This window comes from Trichoderma atroviride, chromosome 7 (genome assembly GCF_020647795.1).
Source record: "Trichoderma atroviride chromosome 7, complete sequence".
In the NCBI taxonomy this organism is placed as follows: Eukaryota; Fungi; Ascomycota; class Sordariomycetes; order Hypocreales; family Hypocreaceae; genus Trichoderma; species Trichoderma atroviride.
This window is the reverse complement of record NC_089406.1, coordinates 505,379-524,557: the sequence shown is the minus strand read 5'-3', so window position 1 is coordinate 524,557 and position 19,179 is coordinate 505,379. Positions and strand designations below refer to the sequence as shown.

The following is a 19,179-nucleotide window of genomic DNA, read 5'->3' as shown; positions in this document are numbered from 1 at the left end:
TCTATCTATTGGCCAGATCATTTTCGCATTGTCTTCTCCAACGAGCCATGCTGGGGCCAAGACGCTGATACAACACAACAAGCTGCAGCTATGAACCTTACCTACGAGTTCATCAAGTGTAAGCCGCTGCTTGATGAATGGTCTAGAGCCTACAATATATTCTTTCCAGATATCTACGGGAGTGAAGCAGTCGACCTAGTCGACATTACTGGTCTTACAGTTGCTTGCAAATTTGGTTTGCTACAGATTGCGCAAAAATATGTCTCCGATGATTCCAACTGCATATCAGCAACCGAATTTACAAATGCTTTGGATATAGCAGCTCGATTTGGACATGCTGATATTGTCAAATGGCTACTTTCTAGAGGCACGCTATCACCACGAGCTATCTACCTTGCATCTATAGGAGGCCATGTGGATGTCATTAAAGAGCTTGTTCAGAAGGATTTCCAAGTGGACCATGCTGATAATAATGGCTATACATCGCTCCTTCACACAGCCAGATTGGGCCATTTAGAGGCATTGCGGTTTCTTCTACAAAACGGGGCTTCAACCGCAAAAAAGTACCAAGATGATTCAACAGCTCTTCATTTTTCTTCACGAATCGGGCACCTGAGTGCTGTGAAAGAGCTCATGGACCGGTCTGATTGCGGATGTGTAGACAAGGAAGGATACACTGCCTTACATAGGGCAGCTGCCGGCGGATTTTTCGAAGTGGTAGTGTACCTTTACCCACGATACAAGGATATTCGAAAGCTATCGTACGTCACCAACAATCACGACACAATTCTCCATCTTGCTGTTGTTAGCGGCAGTTATACGACATGCCAATTTCTATTACAACAAAAAGACACCGCAGTTTTGATCAGTGCGTCAAACAAGCAGAGAAAGACTCCGCTCCATTTTGCTGCGGAGTATGGATACTTGGATATAGTGAGATGTATTTTGGATATCATCGATAATAGGCCTGAGTTTGAGATGATGGGTCCATCCGATAATCCAGCCGTTTCCTCAGGGAAACCCGTTGTTGAAGAGATCTCACCTTCTCGACTCGCTGCTCAGAACGGCCATCTTGCTGTCATGACAGAGCTTCTAGATCGTCAAGCTCACCGCTTCAAGCAAACATCTACCACTACGGATGGTGCGTGGTCAAATATAGATGAAGCTTACTTGTGTCTGAGAGACGCTGCTAGTTCAGGCCATATCGACATTGTACACAAGCTTTTGAACCCTTCGGTTGCTGCCTCAAAGCCAATTGATCAGGAATATACACAACTGCAGTTGGCAGCTATATTTGGTCATTCAGATATTGTTGAGAAAATAGCAGCATCAGCTTGTCAAGAAGATCAACAAGCAGCACTGCTGCTGGCATTACAAATAGGCAACCCTACAGTCGTTCGAAGCTTAATTCGAAGTGGCACTCCTCTTACAAGAACCAAATCTGGCGAGTCACCGATCCACCTGGCTGTTGAGTCCGGTAATATTCAGGTTTTCGAAGAGCTACTCGAGACTGAAGAAGGACGGCTTATATTCCAAAGAGATCAAGAAAACCTGATCAATGTCGCAGCGGAAAGAAGCCACGTTCCCCTTCTCGATCATATTTTCAGTGGAACGTATATAAGCATAAATGAGAATTCCAAGGATCATATTTTCCAGAGACTCATGAAAAGCACCGTTATATGGAAAGATAACAGAGTCTTAAAGGCTCTGCTTAACAACGGCCTTTCATGCGATATGAAGGATGCCGAAGGACATCAGCCCTTACAAATTGCGGCGAAACACGGAAACAGAGAGACTGTTGGGCTTCTGATTGAAGCTGGAGCCGCAATTGACAGCATCGCGTCTTCTGGGGGTACGCCACTCTTGATTGCTATTCAAGCAGAGAACAGATCGGCATGTGAATCGCTTCTGGAACTCAATGCACACCCGGATATCGCGGACGACGATGGCCTGACACCGCTTTTTCTCGCCTGCGAACATGAGGCGTATGAATTTGTTAGACTGCTACTTCAGTATGGTGCAGATATCGGTGCCATCAACCCGGGTGGCCGGACGGCGCTTCACAAGTCAGTCAAGAGCCCAGGAATGATGGATATTCTACTGGAAAAGGGTCATGGAAAGCATTATGTAGATATCGCAGATGCTCAACATCAAACACCACTTCTACTAGCTGCTGCATCAGGCATTAACAAGACAGTACATTGTCTCCTTGACGCCAATGCTGACTTACACCAAACCGATGAGAATGGTTATACAGCATTGCATTTCGCTGCTTTTGGGGAGCATCTAGAGACAACCAAGATTCTCATTGATAGGGGCGCCGACTGTAATAGAAAGGCCAATAATGGGCGACTACCTTTGCACTTGGCAGCAGAAAGGTGTCATTATGACGCCCTTGAATACCTGCTGCCCCTCACGGAAGATATCAATGCCTTGGACAGCAGATTTGGCACTCCTTTAGCAGCGGCAGGACGATCTTTTACACAACACGATCAAAGTATTCGATGTACTAAGCTTTTATTGCGCAAAGACGCGCAAATAAATTGCTTTGGAGGCAAATTGCACTCGCCTCTACAGACAGCCGTTTGGCACGGGAATTTTGAGCTGGTTCAACTACTACTGGAAAATGGCGCCGAAGTAAACGCAGTTGGGGGAAACTTCCAATCAGCTTTGAATGCAGCTATCAAGACTAAGCACGTGGGTATTATAGAACTGTTGCTGAGTCACAATGCCGACCCAAATATCGAATACAACAACCGCTCTGCTCTTGAAAATGCTGTTTACAGTGGAAATTTGCATATTCTAGAGGCTTTACTAAACGCAATTACGGACCTGGATCGTCAAATATTTGATAAAGGCCAAAATGCGTTCCGAATGGCCGTCAAGACGGACAAACTCGAACTTGTCGAGCTGATGATAAAGAAGGGCGTCAATGTCCGAGGTGATCATTCAGGCACAACTTTATTATCGCATATCGTCAACTCGTACAGCAAATGTGTTTTGGATTATTTTCTTCACGATGGTCGTGAGTATATTGACATCAATGAGCAAGATATAGATGGCCAAACTGCCCTTGACTGTGCTGTACTGGCAGATATCGACCTCGTTGAAGTGCTATTAGATGCTGGTGCTGATCCAAATGTCCAAGATAAATATGGTAACACAGCGCTTATACATGCTCTCAGAGGGAGAAATACTGCTGTCGATGAAATACTAGCATATGAGGATCGGAAGAGCCGAATACCAGTACGATTTGAGTTGGTTGACAATATCGGCAGAGGACCACTGTATTGGGCGTGCTACTATGGGCAAGATGATTGCTTTGACCATGCAATGTTGAAACTTTCTACATTGCAATTTACCAATGCGGAAACCACAAAATGCCTTTTTACCTCGGCAATCCACGCAGCAGCTGCAAGAAATAGGCAAATGATGCTACAAAAATTGATCGAATATGACATTGATGTCACCCGCCCCGATAGAAATAACTGGACTGCTCTACACACCGCCAATGCCTATTGTTACGAAAAGATTCAGAGCATGCTAGAGGATAGGGTGCGGTCTCAGGGCATTAAGTCACTCGAGACAAGCTTGAATCCCCCATCCTTGCAGCGGCCCTCGCGGTGGAATAAGCTGGACATGCACAGAGCACTTAAGACATCTGAAGACGGACTTGTGATCTTCCTTGAAGGTATTGATACTTTGACCCTATTATTAGGCTGCAAGTTTGAAGTAGCTAACGAATCAACTCCTTAGATCCGGCTGCAGAAGATACAATCAGCGGAGACTATACAGCGATAACTGACTTTTGCATACCTAATGACGAGAGAGTGTTTTACTTTGAGATTCAAATGACAAGGCTTGAGACATCAGAAGACTCAATAGGTGACCCAGAGATTGCTGTTGGATTGGGCGAGGAGCACATACACTTGGATTCAACGGTCGGCTGTGAATCTGAATCATGGGGGTTTCTCGGAGAAAGCGGTCAGCTATATGAGCGCGGGCGCAAGATGAAGAAGTTTCATAAAGGCTACGGCAGCCAACACACAGTTGGATGCGGTATCGACTTCTCTAAGAATGTGGGATTTCTTACCAAAAATGGTCGGTATCTAGGTAAGATGACCCGAGATCCTGCAAGTTTCGGTGACCTTGAGGTGTCAATCGGTCTTATGTCTTATAGTAGCTAACTCAATATTATCTTAGGTCATTTTACAACTGCAGTCACAGGAAAACTCTATCCAACTGTGTCTTTTGGCGAAAACCTTGTGAAGGGGTCTTGCATAACAGCAAATTTCGGTAATGATCAGGGGATAAAGTTCATGTATGACCTCGAGAAGCTTGATCAAGTGATGGAAAAGGTCAGAGAAATAGAACGCGACCGACGATGGATGTAGCATAAAGATATTCCGACAAAGTATAAATACATCTTTATTTTGTGACTTAGAAAACAAGCAAAACATGAAATGTTGTCAATGTTGTTATTTTTATACATACGTAGATTTAGGAGCCTGTTTTTTCACGATTGGGACGCCGGATAACCTTTCGCTTATCTTAATTTATGTTTGGTGCTTTGCCGGGTCTATGGATCAAACAAAAAGCTTTCCCACAAATTGCCGGAATCCTGGTCTGAAATGAACGGATCAATAGCGCTCAACTGATCCAACCAATATGTCTGGTCGAAGTTGTTTGGAAAATTCCGAGTAAAATTGACTGAAGAAGCCTGTTCTGAAGTTAGGTTGGGCTGAGAAGACTCTAGTTGCAAATTTTGAGATTGAATAAGATCTTCTTGATTGAGATCACTCATCAGACTGTTGAAGATCTCAGCCGGAGTCTCGTACGGAGCTGTTCTTGCATCAACCACAGTGCTAGGCGACTCAGTTGTTGTCTTAATTCTCTGATAACAGCGCCGGACGATATCATAGCCCGACGCAGCTATTGGATTGAAAGGCTTCATTTCGAAAAGGCTCTCAACTGCTTGGTGAAGACTATTGCTGACCTTTTGTTTGGTCTCATGGTTCTGTGGTGGGAATAAGATTGTGATAATGGAGATAAGGAGCGAAGCCTCGATGGTGTAGAATGCCAGTCCAAATAAATGATATTGATGTTGTTTGGCTTGTGTAAAAGACATTAGTTGGCAATCAAGCGTCTCAAGTGAGACTTGCAAAGCGGCTTTTCGACTCTCCATGTTGGATATGATATGTGGTCGATGCAAAGTCATCAGAAATAAATTTGCCATGACTTGTAATTCTTCACGAAGCTGCGGCAGATACTGATGATCCAGGTCCCAGGCAGTGTCTGGGTTCTTCTGCCTCAGATATGCTGGCAACGTCTCCATTAGCGATATTATGTCTTCATGGAGCGTTTGGACAACCGAATAGTCTTTTGGGCGAGGACGATCAGCCTTGAGAGCCCGCATCTCATGTACTTTACAGGCAAGCGCATAACGAAAAAGAGGCGCTGAAGCTGTTGAGATGTTGGGGCTATCATCAAGGCGCACTGTCATTGGTACAGCCGTAGAGGGATCTTCGGGTATGCTGCAATCCATGGGGGGCTTTGCATCACAGTCATCCATATGGATCGTTCGAGGGCGGCCCAGAATCATAGCCACGTATCTATAACGGTTAGGTCCCGCCATACGGTAGAAGAGAGAAAATTTCCAGCGTCTTACCCATCCCATACAAAGAGATTGATCCATAAGCGCTTCTTGATTTGCTCGTACCAAAACAGATTCAGCGTTTCGTCAAGATTGGTCTTGCTTGACTGATATACTTCTTTCTGTCTATGCAATCCTAGTTCCTGGGCAAGTCTACTCGATAGGATCGAAAAGTTAGTACTAATTTCCGAAAGATGCTCTCGTGAAACGAACACAACACATACCTAGTGGCATATCCAACAGTATGCCAAGCTTCAACAGCTTGCCCACAGTTCTTCAACCACGATGATCTGAGAAAGTCTGCTTGGATTGCAGTTATGGCAAGCCCTGGTCTCCCCAAAAGGTACAGCAGCCTATCGCCAAGATCGCTATACGTGCGCGAAGTAGAAGGTTCATATGATGAACCAGACGGGCCATTCCAATTGGGTGGTAAAAATTGCAGCGATAGAGCAGTGACTTGGAAAAGCAAAGCGGGAAAGTATCGTAATTCCGTTGAGAGCTGTACAGAATCCAGATAGTTGACCGGCTCTATGTCTTCTTTTGCCGGCCATCGTGAATATAGTTGATTGAAATAAAACCTCTCAAGAATGAAGTAATGAGAATTCACTTCGTCGAAGAATAAATTAACCAAAGCATCGATGGCCGTTCTCGGGGGTAGCTTCGCAACAAGGCTCTCAATATCTCGATTTGACGAACCAAACTGAGAGCCGCCATTGTAGGCAGTCGAAATGTCTTGGAGTTCTTCGTTTCCGAGAACCTCGAAAAAGTCAGTCATGGTCATTAGTCACATCACAGCTTACATGTATCTACCTCTTGCAAGTCAACAAAGGCATTGCTTCCAGAAACAAGAGAGTATCCAAGGTCCACATTTTCCCTTTCGCTTTCATATGAATGGGTAGTGCCTGAGCCAGGCTGAGCTGTTGGATTTGGTAGTTGCTGTTCAGTTCCTGGTGGAGACCTAAACATCAACGTCAGGATCGCAGAAGCAGATGTTGAGAAAAGACTTAAAACAAGTAGCAAAAGCGACTTACGGTAGCGAAGTATTAAATATGCACTTATTTGGTATTTTGCGCGCCAAGCAGTTGTTGCACGGAGTTTTACGATCACACTAAAAGAATATTAGATAGGACGTCTTCAGAGCTCGCTGAAAGGTGCACGTAACCCTTTGCTTCCTGCGATAGCATTCTGAACACGAGGTTACCAATCGCTTCCGTTTTGACGCACGCTGTTTCCTGCTTTTCGAAGTTCTCATTATGATGGAATCGAAAAGTCAATGAGAGATGAATTCAAATTGGTTAAAGCTGATGAAACATTTCAAGGTTGAAAACTTAATAGAGAGTCGCGCGGCGAAGAATGTCTTGGAAGGGTAATCTGCGGGTAACGTCGCCCGGAGCCAGCACGAGACCCAACTTAGTTTGTGCTTTGACTTAAATGATTCGTGATGGCTTTCGCATTACTTGTTGCTTATGGCCAGCTTGTAAGGACAAAGTCTCATATTCATGGTCGATCATGGCTACGGTTGGGTCTTCCTGTCATCGGAACCACTGCTTTCACGGCACACCCATACAATAAGCTCCTCACCAACCAAAAATTTACAGTCGACACGTAAAAGCAACAATAGTCATGAGTATGGCCAAACTTCCATTATTTGAAGAAATCACAATTGTACATGCATACTGGATTTTATCCATTATAGCAGTTGCATCAAGAGATTGAATACGGCAGTCACGTCTTTCTTGAGCGGCAATCGATGCGATTAATACAAGCTCTGTTTTCAAATCTTTCCCAAGTCTGCTTAACATCTAAGTCCACCTATTTGGCATCGCCGAGGTGCTTCTTCAAGAAAGGCAGCAATTGCTCAAGCGCCGGCTTAACGGCCTCGGGCTTGTCGTACAGCATATAATGTGAAGCACCAGGAAGGACTACAATGTGCTTCTCCTTAGAGGCTGCCCGGCCGTGAATCTCATGAGCATCTCGGTAAGCGCCAAATCCTCCCGGCTTTTCACCAACTACGACCATCAGAGGTCGAGTCATGAGCACTTCTGCATGGTTAAATGCATTCCATGCGAGGGCCGCGCTGTTGAATGAGAAAAGTCCGCTGGTACATCCATTGGGCGCTTTACCCCGGTTAGTTTTGTAGTATTCGGTGGCCTCGATAATATCGATATCGCTAGTTGCTTTATTGGCATCTTCAACCGTTGATGGGAGGTAGTTGATAACCAGTCGCTCTCCGCCTTGAGCTTCGGCGGTACGCTGAGCAGCCATCTTTTCAAGAGCGCCAACCGGATCGAAACTGGCGAAGCCTTCACGGGAGAGACGGCCAAAGTTGACAGGCGTAATACCAACACAACACTTGAAACGGTAATCCGTCATGGCAGCATTGATTGCATAGCCTCCTCCGCCACAGATACCAAGCACGCCAATGCGATCGGCGTCCACATAGGCCAGAGTCTGAATATAGTCGACGACGAAACGGAAGTCAGAGACGCGGAACTCTGGATCTTCGATAAAGCGAGGCTTGCCACCAGAGGAGCCCTGGAAAGATGCGTCAAAGGCGACGACAACGAAACCTGCCTCTGCCATTGCTTTTCCATAAATATTGCCTGAAGTTTGTTCTTTGCATGATCCAATCGGATGGGCGCATACGACCGCGGGATACTTTTTGTTCTCATCGAAATTGGGCGGGAAGTGAATGTCGGCGGCTGTCTCCCAAGCAATGTTGGGGATGCTGACGGTCTTGATTGTCTCAGACATTGTAACAAGTGTAAAGGTACTGATGATATCTTAATTGGAATTACTACATCTAGAGACACATTATAGACACAAGCAATTATATATTAACCCTAGAGAGATTCAATTTGGTGGCTTTAGTTCATGACGTAGCTAACTCCGAAAGGCATCGGCGGAGCTCTAACGAAGTTGTAATACGTAGCCAATCATTTTGAGACCCAGCAATATAGAAGTTTGTACTTTCGGCCGAAAAGTAGAGATGTGGGTGGTAGCTCTAACAACTATTTTCGGCCGAACGCAGCGGATTTAGGTCCAGTTATTTCCAAGACCTACAAAGGTAGATATTCATGGAATTAATTATTTCTACGACGAATATAATAAGAAGAACAAACGGGTTTAAACAGAGCCGCTGTCTGAGATGAAGAAAAATGCGGACGGACCTAGGTAAAGTCCAGGGAGGGAGGAGATTGATCCGCGGTCGCGGAGTTGTAAGAATGCTATGGTTGGTGAACAATAACGATGCTGTAATACCAAATGACGGCTGGTATTCTGGTTTACTAAATCTACCAATAAAGCTTGATGGAAGACTATCTTACACTCCACCGTCGTATGATGCACCTCCTGCTGCCTTGTCAAGGCTGATACATTCCTGTAATCCCACCGCTTCAAAAACCAACTTGGGAGAACCGGTACTGTTGAAGTCAGTTTTTGGAGGTGCTCCAGCCTCTTTGAGCGTTTCCATGGCCTTTGTGACCGCTTCGAAAACAGGCTGAAGGCATAATCCGGGATATATAATCAGCTTAAAGCCAAGTTCTTTGGCCTCTTGGACAGAAAAGTCCGGGGACACTCCTCCAGGCACGTTGTTATACAGGACAGGAGTAGGCGCCATATCCAAGCAGATCTGCTTTGCGTGCTCTTTCGATGTTATGCCCTCAAGAAAGGCGATATCCGCTCCAGCAGCAACGGCTGCCTTGAGCCGGTCTCTTGCTACTTCATAGCCCTCGGATTGTAAAGCGTCGGTGCGAGCTATGATGAGAATGTCCCCCACACGCTGATTTCTCACCAGCACTGCAGCTCGGATTCGAGACAAGAATTCTTCTTCGGAGACAAGTTGCTTGTTCAAGAGATGGCCGCAGCGCTTGGACTGGACTTGGTCTTCCAGATGCAGCGCGGCTACGCCGGCTTGCATGTATTGTGCAACAGTGCGTCCAACCATTACAGGGCCTTGTGATAAAAGTTAATGCCAGGCTTCAGTTAGATAAATGCATATGTGATGTTAAATAAAGATGGAGTTATGGAGGGTTATGGAAGGTTATGGAGAGTTGTGCTGCTCTTGCGCTATAGTTCATAAACAGTGCGTGTACTTACCACCGTAACCAGTGTCTGCATCTGCGATGAGGGGCACACTCTGGTCTAACGAAGCAATCATAGAAGCTGTTTCTTTCATATCGTTGAGAGTGGCAATGCCAAGGTCTGGCATTCCCAGCCTTGATATGGTTGTGCCGGCTCCAGTCTATAAGTGTAAGTACAGAATCTGTACCAGAAGAATGCAAAGTGCAAAATGTTACGATAGGACTGGATGACAACTAATGACAACTTACCATGTATAAACAGTCAAAGCCAGCTTTAAGAGCCATACGAGCTGTAAATCCATCATATACACCAGGACACACAACGATCTTGTCGGGCTCAGCCAACTGGGCGCGTAGAGCAGCCACGGCCGTTTGTTGTTCAACTTGATTCGTCATGATGATGTTGCAATATCTGATGCTCTAACACTCCAGAATGATACGTCTTCATAGGCTTAATTCTTTCTGGTGTCTTATACTTCCTGGAGCTTTCCTACTACGTCACTAACACTTCATTGTTGCCGAAATTCACCGCTTTCAAACGCTTGGGACCGTTTGGTGGTGGAGCTGAGATGGTGGAGTGGGCGCCTGAGACGATCCTGAGCGCCGAATTTTACCGTGTGGCGCTTCTTTTCTGCGTGTAAGCCAAGCCGTGAATGGTGCTCACTAGGTTAACATCGTGATGAAGGAGCATAAATGAAGCAACGCTCTACTATATATCAACTAGAAACACATCATATAATCTCAATATCATCACTTCATTTTGAGTTGTCCTCCTCTTCTCTTTGAATACAGCCATGTCTCATTCAACAGCAACATCATCAGACAGTCCCTCTGATCCATCAAGTCCGACAGGCCAACTCTGCACTTGGATCTCCTCACTTACATACGACGACATCAATGAGGACCTCCGTACCCGCGCCAAATACTTCATATTAGACGGCATCGCTTGCGGCTTAGTGGGCGCTCATTTGCCATGGTCTGAAAAAGCCGCCAAGGCTCTGCTGGACTTGGAGCTCACAGAAGGGTCTGCTGGTGTCATTGGCTATGAGCGTCGAATCAATGTTCTCAATGCGGCCATGTTGAACAGTTCCTTCATTCAAGGATTTGAGCTAGATGATTGGCATACTGGAGCTCCATTGCATTCCAACAGCATCATCCTGCCCGCTCTGTTCGCCGCATCTGATCATCTATCGTTGAAATCGGCCTCATCGTCTGCCAATCCTGGTCGGGATCTTATCACTGCATATATTGCTGGACTGGAAGTTGGTCCTCGAGTTGGTCTTGCTCTTTATGGGCCTCATATGTTATCCATGGGATGGCATTCCGGCGCCGTCTTTGGTCCTCCTGCGTCCGCAGCTGCTGTGGGCAAGTTCCTAGGACTATCTGCCGGTGCCATTGAAGATGCTTTTGGTATTGCATGCACGCAAGCTGGTGGTTTGATGTCTGCACAGTTTGAATCAGAAGTCAAGCGTATGCAGCACGGCTTCGCGGCACGGAGCGGCCTTTTGGGTGCTATTCTAGCCCAAACAGGCTATGTGGGCATCAAACGTGTATTTGAGCGCGAATATGGCGGTTTCCTCAAGCAGTTCAGCAGTGGAAATGGAATGGAGCCGCAGTATAAGACTGAAGAAATTGCCAAGGACCTTGGCCAAAAGTGGTTGATGAAAGGCGTTGCGATAAAGCCATACGCGAGCATGGCTGGGACACACAACACAGTAGACTGCTTAACAGATCTTCGCAGTCTCTACCCCGAAGCAATCGGTGACTCTGAAGGTATTGAGCGTGTCTTGATCGAATTGAGCAAACCTGCTTTTGAGCATGGAGGCTGGGAAGCAACACGGCCACTGACAGCAACTGGAGCTCAAATGAGCAACGCCTACGTTGCGGCAACATACATCGTTGATAGCGCTGTTCTCCCGGCACAATTCTCTTCTCATATGATTGAGCGGGATATGATATGGGATCTGGTTGGCAAGACAACCTGCGAGTTGAACGAAGAATTCAGCAAACTGCGTACTCGAGTGACTGTCTGGCTGAAGGGCAGGTCGGAGCCTATTGTTGCGGATAGGGAGATAGCCAAGAGCCTCGTGCCGCCATTGAGCAATAATGAGATACTGGAAAAGTGGAGGAATATTACGGCTAATGTGATTGACGATGAAAGGAGACAGAAGATTGAAGATGTAGTTTTGAACCTTGAGGATTGCAGCGATCTCGGTATATTGGGCGAGCTGTTGATGGGCATTACGAAGAATCCAATTGGATGAAGGAGGCTAAATGCTACTCGTCTATACCTAGGTAGTACAAGAAGATAGACTAGAGTATAGTAATGGTTGTTTGACGGGTATATTTAGTATGGTACTGCTCGATGTAAAACTATTCGGCATGGCCTGCCTGATGTGGTGTTACGCGGGCTGCGAGGAATGGTTAGAGATGTTACAAATCGTCAACTTGGTGATGCAATTCTGGATGACGGAGTAGTAGTGTTTTTATAATCGGCGGTATTATGTAGTGTAATAATGTGTCTTTGTCAATATAACTAGAATGTATTAACCTCTGTTCTTTCCACTAGCGCTTAAGCTTGGGTTTGCAACTTAAGACTGATTCACATATACTGTCGCTATACTCCACATCATAAAGGCCATTCATTGAGATTCAGACTTATATCCCAGTCAAAGTCAACAAATGGCTCATCAGTTAGCGGAGCTGTCTGCTGGACATCTAGAGCGCCAGCGTTGTTGCCAGTAGTCGCATCCGCTCGCTGTTCAAGAGAGATGTCGTTGCTATTCGCCATCGAAGATGTGACTTGGGCTACACAAAGAAATTGTTGTCAGTGGAGTATCTTGAGTCGGAAGGTCAAATCAGTGAGAAACATAATGCAAGCTTACGTTGTCGCCTGTTCTCATAGGGATTCCCTGATCCACCAAACTCCTGTCGCCACCACCATAGGCAGTCGAACACAACGCTTGTGGACAGTCTACTCGAGATTCGGCTGCTCAAGCTATCTATTTTGCCATCTTTGCCCTTGAAAATCTTTTGACTGTTCCATAGCTGGCTGAATATGGTGGCACCCCTGGCACTTAGGTCGTTATTTTGTATTGATCCTTCACGCGCAAAGACTATAGAAGCAAAATAGGCCTGCTCCCCAGCCTCAAGATCTAAATGGGGCGCGAGCTCGCTGCGGTGAATCTTCAAAATTGTGCAGGATGCTAGAACAATGGTCTTCTGAATGAAAGCAGGCGCAATTTTCGGGATGCTCTCTTCTGCTTCTGACCGCTGACAGACCATATTGACGAGGTTGCAGGCAACAGCATAGAGAGAAATGAAGCCTTCGGGTTTGCGAAATGCTGAATCTACAAGGAAGTGGTATGCGAGCAGATACAAGCGATAGCATTGATAGTAAATGGAATCTAGTTTTCTCGGAAGTTAGGCTACAGATTCCATGATCAACGAAAAACGGTGGTTCTCACCAACAGTTGTCTGCACTTGCAATGCGGCTTTTGTTAATTGTGTATCGAAGAGACTAATGCAAGAGAGCAATGATGAAGAATCTTTGGAGTCGCTTCCGCTGTGCGCTCTTTTCAAGGCCTCGGTTGCACAAATCATGATTTCACACAATTTGAGATAAACTTTTGTTTCTTGAGGAGAGTCGAGCGCGCAGCTGCTCCCGCCATCATCTGCTTCTGATTGAACAGGTAGAGTGAGCGCATCATTCAAGCCTAATGGCATGATTCCTTCAGCAAGCCCAATTCTGTAGATGATAAAGAGTCAGTCAATGCTATGCGTGTGCGTAAGTCGTGGGAGAATCACATATAGCAAGTCGTGCAACATTGTCTCCATAACATGCGTCGACTGTCTCTGTCGAATCTATTGCGATCGAGTATCGTCCTGGCAAAATCCTGTCCAACGCCTGTGACATGTAGCCCAACTACCATGGCGAGATGGAGGGCCGCACCTGCAAGGACAAGGCTGATGCCTCTGTGCATGGTGTCGACCGGAGTTGGCCACTGACATAACAGCAGTATGCCTTGTATTGTCTGGATAGGATTGTTTCGTTTCTCAAGCGCTGCGAATGCCATTGAGTTAATCTTTGGGGCAAGTCGCTCCAACAAAGTTGGATCGCCAGCATAATGCCTGCTGCCTATATAGACAATGACCCACGACAAGAAAGGTGACTGTGCGAAGCATTGGTTTGGGTTGATTACGGCATTGTTGAAAATTGGTAGGAATGGAGCATATAAACTGAAGAACCTGTCAATAATTAGTATGGGAGCCCCCTTGGATTAGAGCTGATGAGTCGTACAGGTTGAAGCAGTCTTCAATTTTGCGGCCGGCGACATCTTGTCCATCGAATAGTTGAGAAGTAGCCGGAGGTTCGATAGCCTGATTTTGAGATATAGTAGATTGATGATTGTTGCTCCCTGTAGATATTGAAGGAGATGTTTGGGGCTGTAACCCGGCAACTATACCCTCTGAAGCTGGAGTCAGAGCCGGAACAAATAAGGGAGCCGAAACCGAGTCCGCAACCATAAAAGGCACAGAAACCGGAGCCGAAGCCGAGGCTCCATCAACATCCCCAGATTGCCTTGTGGGGCTGTTCGATCTGCTGCCATTGCCCTCATCCCGATCCAGCTCGGCACGGCGCCTGAAGTCTTCAAGCTCTCTCTGCAGCTGGGATTTGGTCCGCCGAGATGCCGGAGTGGGTGCAATAACACACTCGAGTTGCATTCGGCGACATCGTGTACAAGAGCTGGGGGGTGCGGCGTTGCATTTGACCTGCTCGTGTTAGTCTCGGCCAATGCGGTGTGATGGCCGCAGTGCTTAGTTTGTGCTTACTTTTTGCAGCCTACACTCTCGGCATGCTGGACGACGGCGTACTCTCTCTGGGGGCATCTCTTCTATTACAACTCAACTTGGAGCTGTGAGCTACATGATGAGAGAGAGGATGCCGTACTTGCCGTTGTGATGTGCCTATAATCGGCGAGATCACGTGGCTGGCTTATACTGACAAGGGCACCATTCTCTACATGGACCACCTCTAGCTGCTGTAGCACCAGCCAGTCCACATATCAGAATACATGTACACAACTGCCGAATACATTAGAAGGTAGCAGTAGTAGCAGTAGTAGCGGTAGTAACAGTAGTAGCAGTAGTAGCAGTAGTAGCAGTAGTAGCCTACGCTACAGCTGGATTGCTGGATAACAGAATTGGGGTCAACTGCTGCTGGATAACTTTTCTCCAAGATAATGCCGGTGTGCTTAAACATATATCTGTGTTCGTATACATGTAGCATTCCGACTTGGACATGTGTTACTGATTCATCTACGGAGGTCGCTACCAAACAACTTATCTGACCGCCTTTGGAGTAAGATGACGCACAGATCAAGCGATTCAATATAACCGGCAGAATCTGATCACTAACCTTTAGTGGTCATACTCACTTAGTCCACTAAAGAGAGTGACCTATAGCGGCATTGAGCAACGGTTTAGTGACCAAGGTCCCTATAATTATAGGGCAACAAACGTACAAGGGCAATGGCAGTGGTTCAAAACAAACACTCATTTAAATTCAAAGGCGATCAGACAACATAGACTTTTGATAGCGACCTCCGTAGATACTTCACCATTGCATACCAGCCGCTTGGCCTCTGACCTCTACTTCTCTTCTAGCATCTTTGGTGCTGCCGCAGATCATGTCAAAGAGCTGTTTGCCAAACTTCTTAAACGCTGGTGTAATGCCCCCTGCTTCCACCAACTCCCTCTCCATCGCAGATAAACTAAAAGAAAATTCTCGATCTCCGATTGTAAGGCTATTAGTTTCCAGACTGATACTTATTTCTTCACCGTCTGCAGCAGCTTTGTAAAAAGCCGGGTCGTCCATGGTAAAGCCAAGAAGTCCGAGGCTGGGCTGATTGCGGCCGTAGATAAAAGCAAAGGACTCTGCAATGACACATTTGATATCGCATCCTGTTGGAGAAGAAAGATATTAGCATCTGGATTGATGAAAATAAAAGAGAGACTCATCACCGATATGACTCACCAAGTAATGCAGATACGGCCTGCTCTCTTGAAGAGCCGCAGCCAAATGCTTTGCCCGCTACTACCACGTTGAAGCCTTCTTTGGCTCGTGAGCGAAAGGAAGGATTTGTAAATTCAAGGCAATGAGCTCCCAATTCTTCGTTGGTCCGAGATGAGATGAGAAACTGGGCCGGTGCCAACTATAACTATTCGTTAGTCTTTTTGCACACATAGTTGAAGGGGGTTGACGTACAGCATCTGTATCAACAAAATCTCCAAGTCTCTGGATTTTCCCACGGATTATTGCATTCTCACTCTTATCTTGTTGTCCACTCTCGTCTGCTTTTTTCTCGCTGGTGTTAATTGTTTCATTACCTTGCGATGTGGATATAGCCAATTGGTTGACAACCAATTCACTCTCGCTCGTGGCTGCTTCTCCTGGACTCGCTGGTTCAACCCAATTTGGTTCCTGGCCTGATGACATTCCCCTCAATGACCCACGGCCAGTCATAAGTTCCCATCTCTCTGCTGGGATTTGATCAATGAAATGCTGCGGATTTGCCACTGCCATCGAAAATGAAGATGCCGCTACCGTAGCAGCGGAAGCGAGGTTTCCAATAGAGCCTTACATGATTGTTGTCAGCATCTGCTTTTCGCTTGTTTATGGCAAAGGTTCACTCACCTTGGCCCATACGGTTCTCAAAGTTCCTATTTTGAGACGACAGCCATACTTCGCCCTCTGAAGCACGATCCGCCGATATGCCCACGCAGTAACTGCATCCTGGAACGCCAATTTCGAAGCCAGCGTCTTCATATATCTGCGCAAGTCCCAATTTTTGCAACCTGTCGAGAATAGGAAGGGATCCAGGAACCACCTTTCGCTTCTTGCCATCTCTCAGCGGAGAGAGTCCCATCTGTAGTCCCTGTTCCAAAACCAATGCGCCAAGAATGATGTCTTCCTCTGCAGTAGTACATGCTCCAATGAAGCATCCGTCCAACTTCATACCCAGAACATCCGTAACAGGAACGACGTCATCAGGGTTTGGATACTTGGCCACGAATGACTCAACCTTGGATAGATCGATGATGTGTGATTCAGCATATACCGCGCCCTCGTCTGGGCGAAAGTAATGCGATGCATTCTTATGTCGCGCCAATTTTCTGCCATCAATGAACCCTTTAGTTATGTGATCAGGAGTGAAAATCCCTGTAACACCTCCGAGTTCCTAAACATAGAAAACCCTAAGTTAGACATATTTCCCAAATACTTTATAGACTCCTTCAACATACAGTTGTCATATTAGCGATTGCAAATCGCGCATCTGGAGAGAGGTAATTGAGGCCGGCTCCTGTATACTCGACGATTCGATCTGATGCGACTGTGTTTCTCTTGAGTTGCTGTAGCACATAGAGGATGACATCTTTGCCACCAATGCCACGGCTCGGCTCTCCAATGAACTCAATCTTGACAACTTCAGGTACTTTGAACCATGTTTCTCCGGTAATGAGACCCATTGTGACATCTGCCGCTCCAAGTCCAATGGCAAGGCAACCAACCGCACCGGAAGAGCACGTATGAGAATCCGAGCCAATGATGAGCATTCCAGGCTGAGCGCGTTCTCTGAAGAATTCGGTATGCATGATGGTATACTATATTCATTATCCGAATTAGCGAGTTTTTGATGAGCAAGTTCCGCTTGACTTACATTCATTCCTTGATACTCTGTCATTTTGAAGACTTTGCGAGCCTTTTCAGACGATTCGATGAGTCTTTGAACCGCTGGAACGCCTTTGACCCTAGGCTCCACAACGTGATCTCCGGCAAGCCAGAAACGATCGTTGCGAAAAATTCCTGGATTTCCTAGACTATCATATGTGCGTTCCATGCCCTTGATGGTGCTTTAGCTGATGTTTGTTTTGTGCCAATGAGATGCCAGATGAGGATGTGTCTTACCGCCCAAGATGCTTCTGAAGCCATGATCCAGTCTAAAGACACTCGGATTGTCTCACCAGTCCTAACATAGCCTTTGGAGTCAATGGCGTGCATGGCAAAGATCTTCTCTGTGACTGTCATCGGCGGCCTGTCTTTTGGAGCCACTTGTTGAATACTTTGTCCAACGTGTTTCTTTCGGTCGTCCGAGTTGAGTGCCTCCAGCCCTGTAACCATAGAAAATGGTGTTAGTAGACAATATGTATAGAGCATGAAATTGGACCTAGAGATTACATACACGCCGATATAAGGAAGCTGATCTCGTGTATGTCATCTTGTGTTGCTTCCTCATCTATCTTCAGACCCAAGCCTCCATGATTGGGCGACGTCAAGGAAATTTCAGATATTTGTGAAAATATCTGGCTTTCTCTGAGAGCGCCTTGTTCTGAGAGAACGAGACTTATGTTACCAAGCAACGTAATGGGATGCACGGCATCTTTGGTTACGTCGGCTTCGTTGAGCTTAATGCTTCGAGATTTGGAAAGTAGATTTGCCCATTGGGATAACAGTTCGCTACCACTAAGATGAATAACTGCCATCTTGATCGGAATAATGTACGCAATGACAATATGATAGTCTTAGCACAAGATGCCAAAAGTGATTGGTATCGTTTATTATCTTTTATAACACATAGCTTAATGGACTTAAATCCGTACTATGTCCTGGGTTCCGTTAACGCCACTTTTGGCATCATGAGCAACCGTGACCGGAAAGAAACGGCGGACTGCTTTGGCCGAGATTTGCCTGACTTGATCCACACTTTTCTCATGGGCGTTCGGCTGATTACTACTGGCCGATGATGTATGATGTATCAGCCACATATTGCGCGTAACCTCATCCATATCATGGGTTACAAAGAGAATCTCCCACGAAAGTTGCCAAAAGATGTCGAGGAGAAAACTGAAACCCAGTAAAAAGGCCCCACCGCTGTTCTGCTCGCTTAGAAAATGGCCATTCGGGATGGTGACAATGTATAGAACGTAGCGTCGATAGGCTCAAATGTATCGCTTCCAGTGTAGGCATGAATGGATCAGCCTGCTATCAGGCACCAAGTTGAGAGCAGCCAGCTCGAAGATGATATGGTCTGAGTGAATGTATGATCCATTGTGGCAGAGGCGGTCCTTACGCTTGTAGGTTGTCGGCGGGATCTGATGGATGGACGGTATTTCCAGGATTGACCCACGAAGGGCTGCTCTACAATAAATTGTCGATTGTCCTGCTCCATCCTGAATTCGTTTCTGCCAGCTTGGAAATGATATCCTCCTGTTGTGACGAGTTGCAACTATTCTGTGGTGTTACATAGGAACGAGTGAAGCTCTTGTCAAGATCGTTTTTACACGTGGGGAAATGCATCGCGGGATGAAGTTGAGAATGATGAACGTCAATAACTTAAATGAATATATTGATCGTGAGAACTAAGAAATCACCTAGGTTCGTAA

At 46.2% G+C, this 19,179-nt stretch overlaps 7 protein-coding genes across 7 annotated transcripts; 2 read left to right on the top strand and 5 right to left on the bottom strand.

Annotated features, from left to right (window-relative positions):
- Nucleotides 1-90: 90 nt before the first annotated feature.
- On the top strand, nucleotides 91-4,394 carry TrAtP1_012164 (uncharacterized protein; the record flags this gene model as incomplete). Its single annotated transcript, XM_014090410.2, has 3 exons — nucleotides 91-3,691; nucleotides 3,757-4,113; nucleotides 4,204-4,394. The coding sequence occupies 3 exons, from the start codon at nucleotides 91-93 to the stop codon at nucleotides 4,392-4,394; spliced, it is 4,149 nt and encodes a 1,382-aa protein (XP_013945885.2).
- Nucleotides 4,363-6,955, bottom strand: TrAtP1_012163 (uncharacterized protein). Its single transcript, XM_066115416.1, has 6 exons — nucleotides 6,816-6,955; nucleotides 6,685-6,761; nucleotides 6,464-6,611; nucleotides 5,878-6,410; nucleotides 5,669-5,806; nucleotides 4,363-5,612 (listed from the first exon to the last, which is right to left on the bottom strand). The coding sequence occupies exons 1-6, from the start codon at nucleotides 6,903-6,905 to the stop codon at nucleotides 4,580-4,582; spliced, it is 2,019 nt and encodes a 672-aa protein (XP_065971514.1). The 5' UTR covers nucleotides 6,906-6,955; the 3' UTR covers nucleotides 4,363-4,579.
- Nucleotides 6,956-7,465: 510 nt separating this feature from the next.
- Nucleotides 7,466-8,407, bottom strand: TrAtP1_012162 (uncharacterized protein; the record flags this gene model as incomplete). The annotated part of the gene is made up of 1 exon (XM_014090040.2): nucleotides 7,466-8,407. The coding sequence occupies one exon, from the start codon at nucleotides 8,405-8,407 to the stop codon at nucleotides 7,466-7,468; it is 942 nt and encodes a 313-aa protein (XP_013945515.2).
- Nucleotides 8,408-8,975: 568 nt separating this feature from the next.
- Nucleotides 8,976-10,304, bottom strand: TrAtP1_012161 (uncharacterized protein; the record flags this gene model as incomplete). Its single annotated transcript, XM_014090412.2, has 3 exons — nucleotides 9,985-10,304; nucleotides 9,752-9,896; nucleotides 8,976-9,607 (listed from the first exon to the last, which is right to left on the bottom strand). Exons 1-3 carry the CDS (start codon nucleotides 10,129-10,131, stop codon nucleotides 8,976-8,978), a joined length of 924 nt encoding a protein of 307 aa, XP_013945887.2. The 5' UTR covers nucleotides 10,132-10,304.
- Nucleotides 10,305-10,529: 225 nt separating this feature from the next.
- Nucleotides 10,530-11,999, top strand: TrAtP1_012160 (uncharacterized protein; the record flags this gene model as incomplete). Its single annotated transcript, XM_014090413.2, has 1 exon — nucleotides 10,530-11,999. One exon carries the CDS (start codon nucleotides 10,530-10,532, stop codon nucleotides 11,997-11,999), a length of 1,470 nt encoding a protein of 489 aa, XP_013945888.2.
- A 64-nt stretch (nucleotides 12,000-12,063) lies between these two features.
- On the bottom strand, nucleotides 12,064-14,748 carry TrAtP1_012159 (uncharacterized protein). The gene is made up of 6 exons (XM_066115415.1): nucleotides 14,569-14,748; nucleotides 14,036-14,508; nucleotides 13,543-13,983; nucleotides 13,203-13,483; nucleotides 12,621-13,142; nucleotides 12,064-12,543 (listed from the first exon to the last, which is right to left on the bottom strand). The coding sequence occupies exons 1-6, from the start codon at nucleotides 14,623-14,625 to the stop codon at nucleotides 12,365-12,367; spliced, it is 1,953 nt and encodes a 650-aa protein (XP_065971513.1). The 5' UTR covers nucleotides 14,626-14,748; the 3' UTR covers nucleotides 12,064-12,364.
- Nucleotides 14,749-15,352: 604 nt separating this feature from the next.
- Nucleotides 15,353-18,291, bottom strand: TrAtP1_012158 (uncharacterized protein; the record flags this gene model as incomplete). The annotated part of the gene is made up of 8 exons (XM_066115414.1): nucleotides 17,979-18,291; nucleotides 17,705-17,907; nucleotides 17,457-17,639; nucleotides 17,041-17,400; nucleotides 16,433-16,976; nucleotides 16,004-16,374; nucleotides 15,773-15,950; nucleotides 15,353-15,699 (listed from the first exon to the last, which is right to left on the bottom strand). The coding sequence occupies exons 1-8, from the start codon at nucleotides 18,277-18,279 to the stop codon at nucleotides 15,353-15,355; spliced, it is 2,487 nt and encodes an 828-aa protein (XP_065971512.1). The 5' UTR covers nucleotides 18,280-18,291.
- Nucleotides 18,292-19,179: the final 888 nt, after the last annotated feature.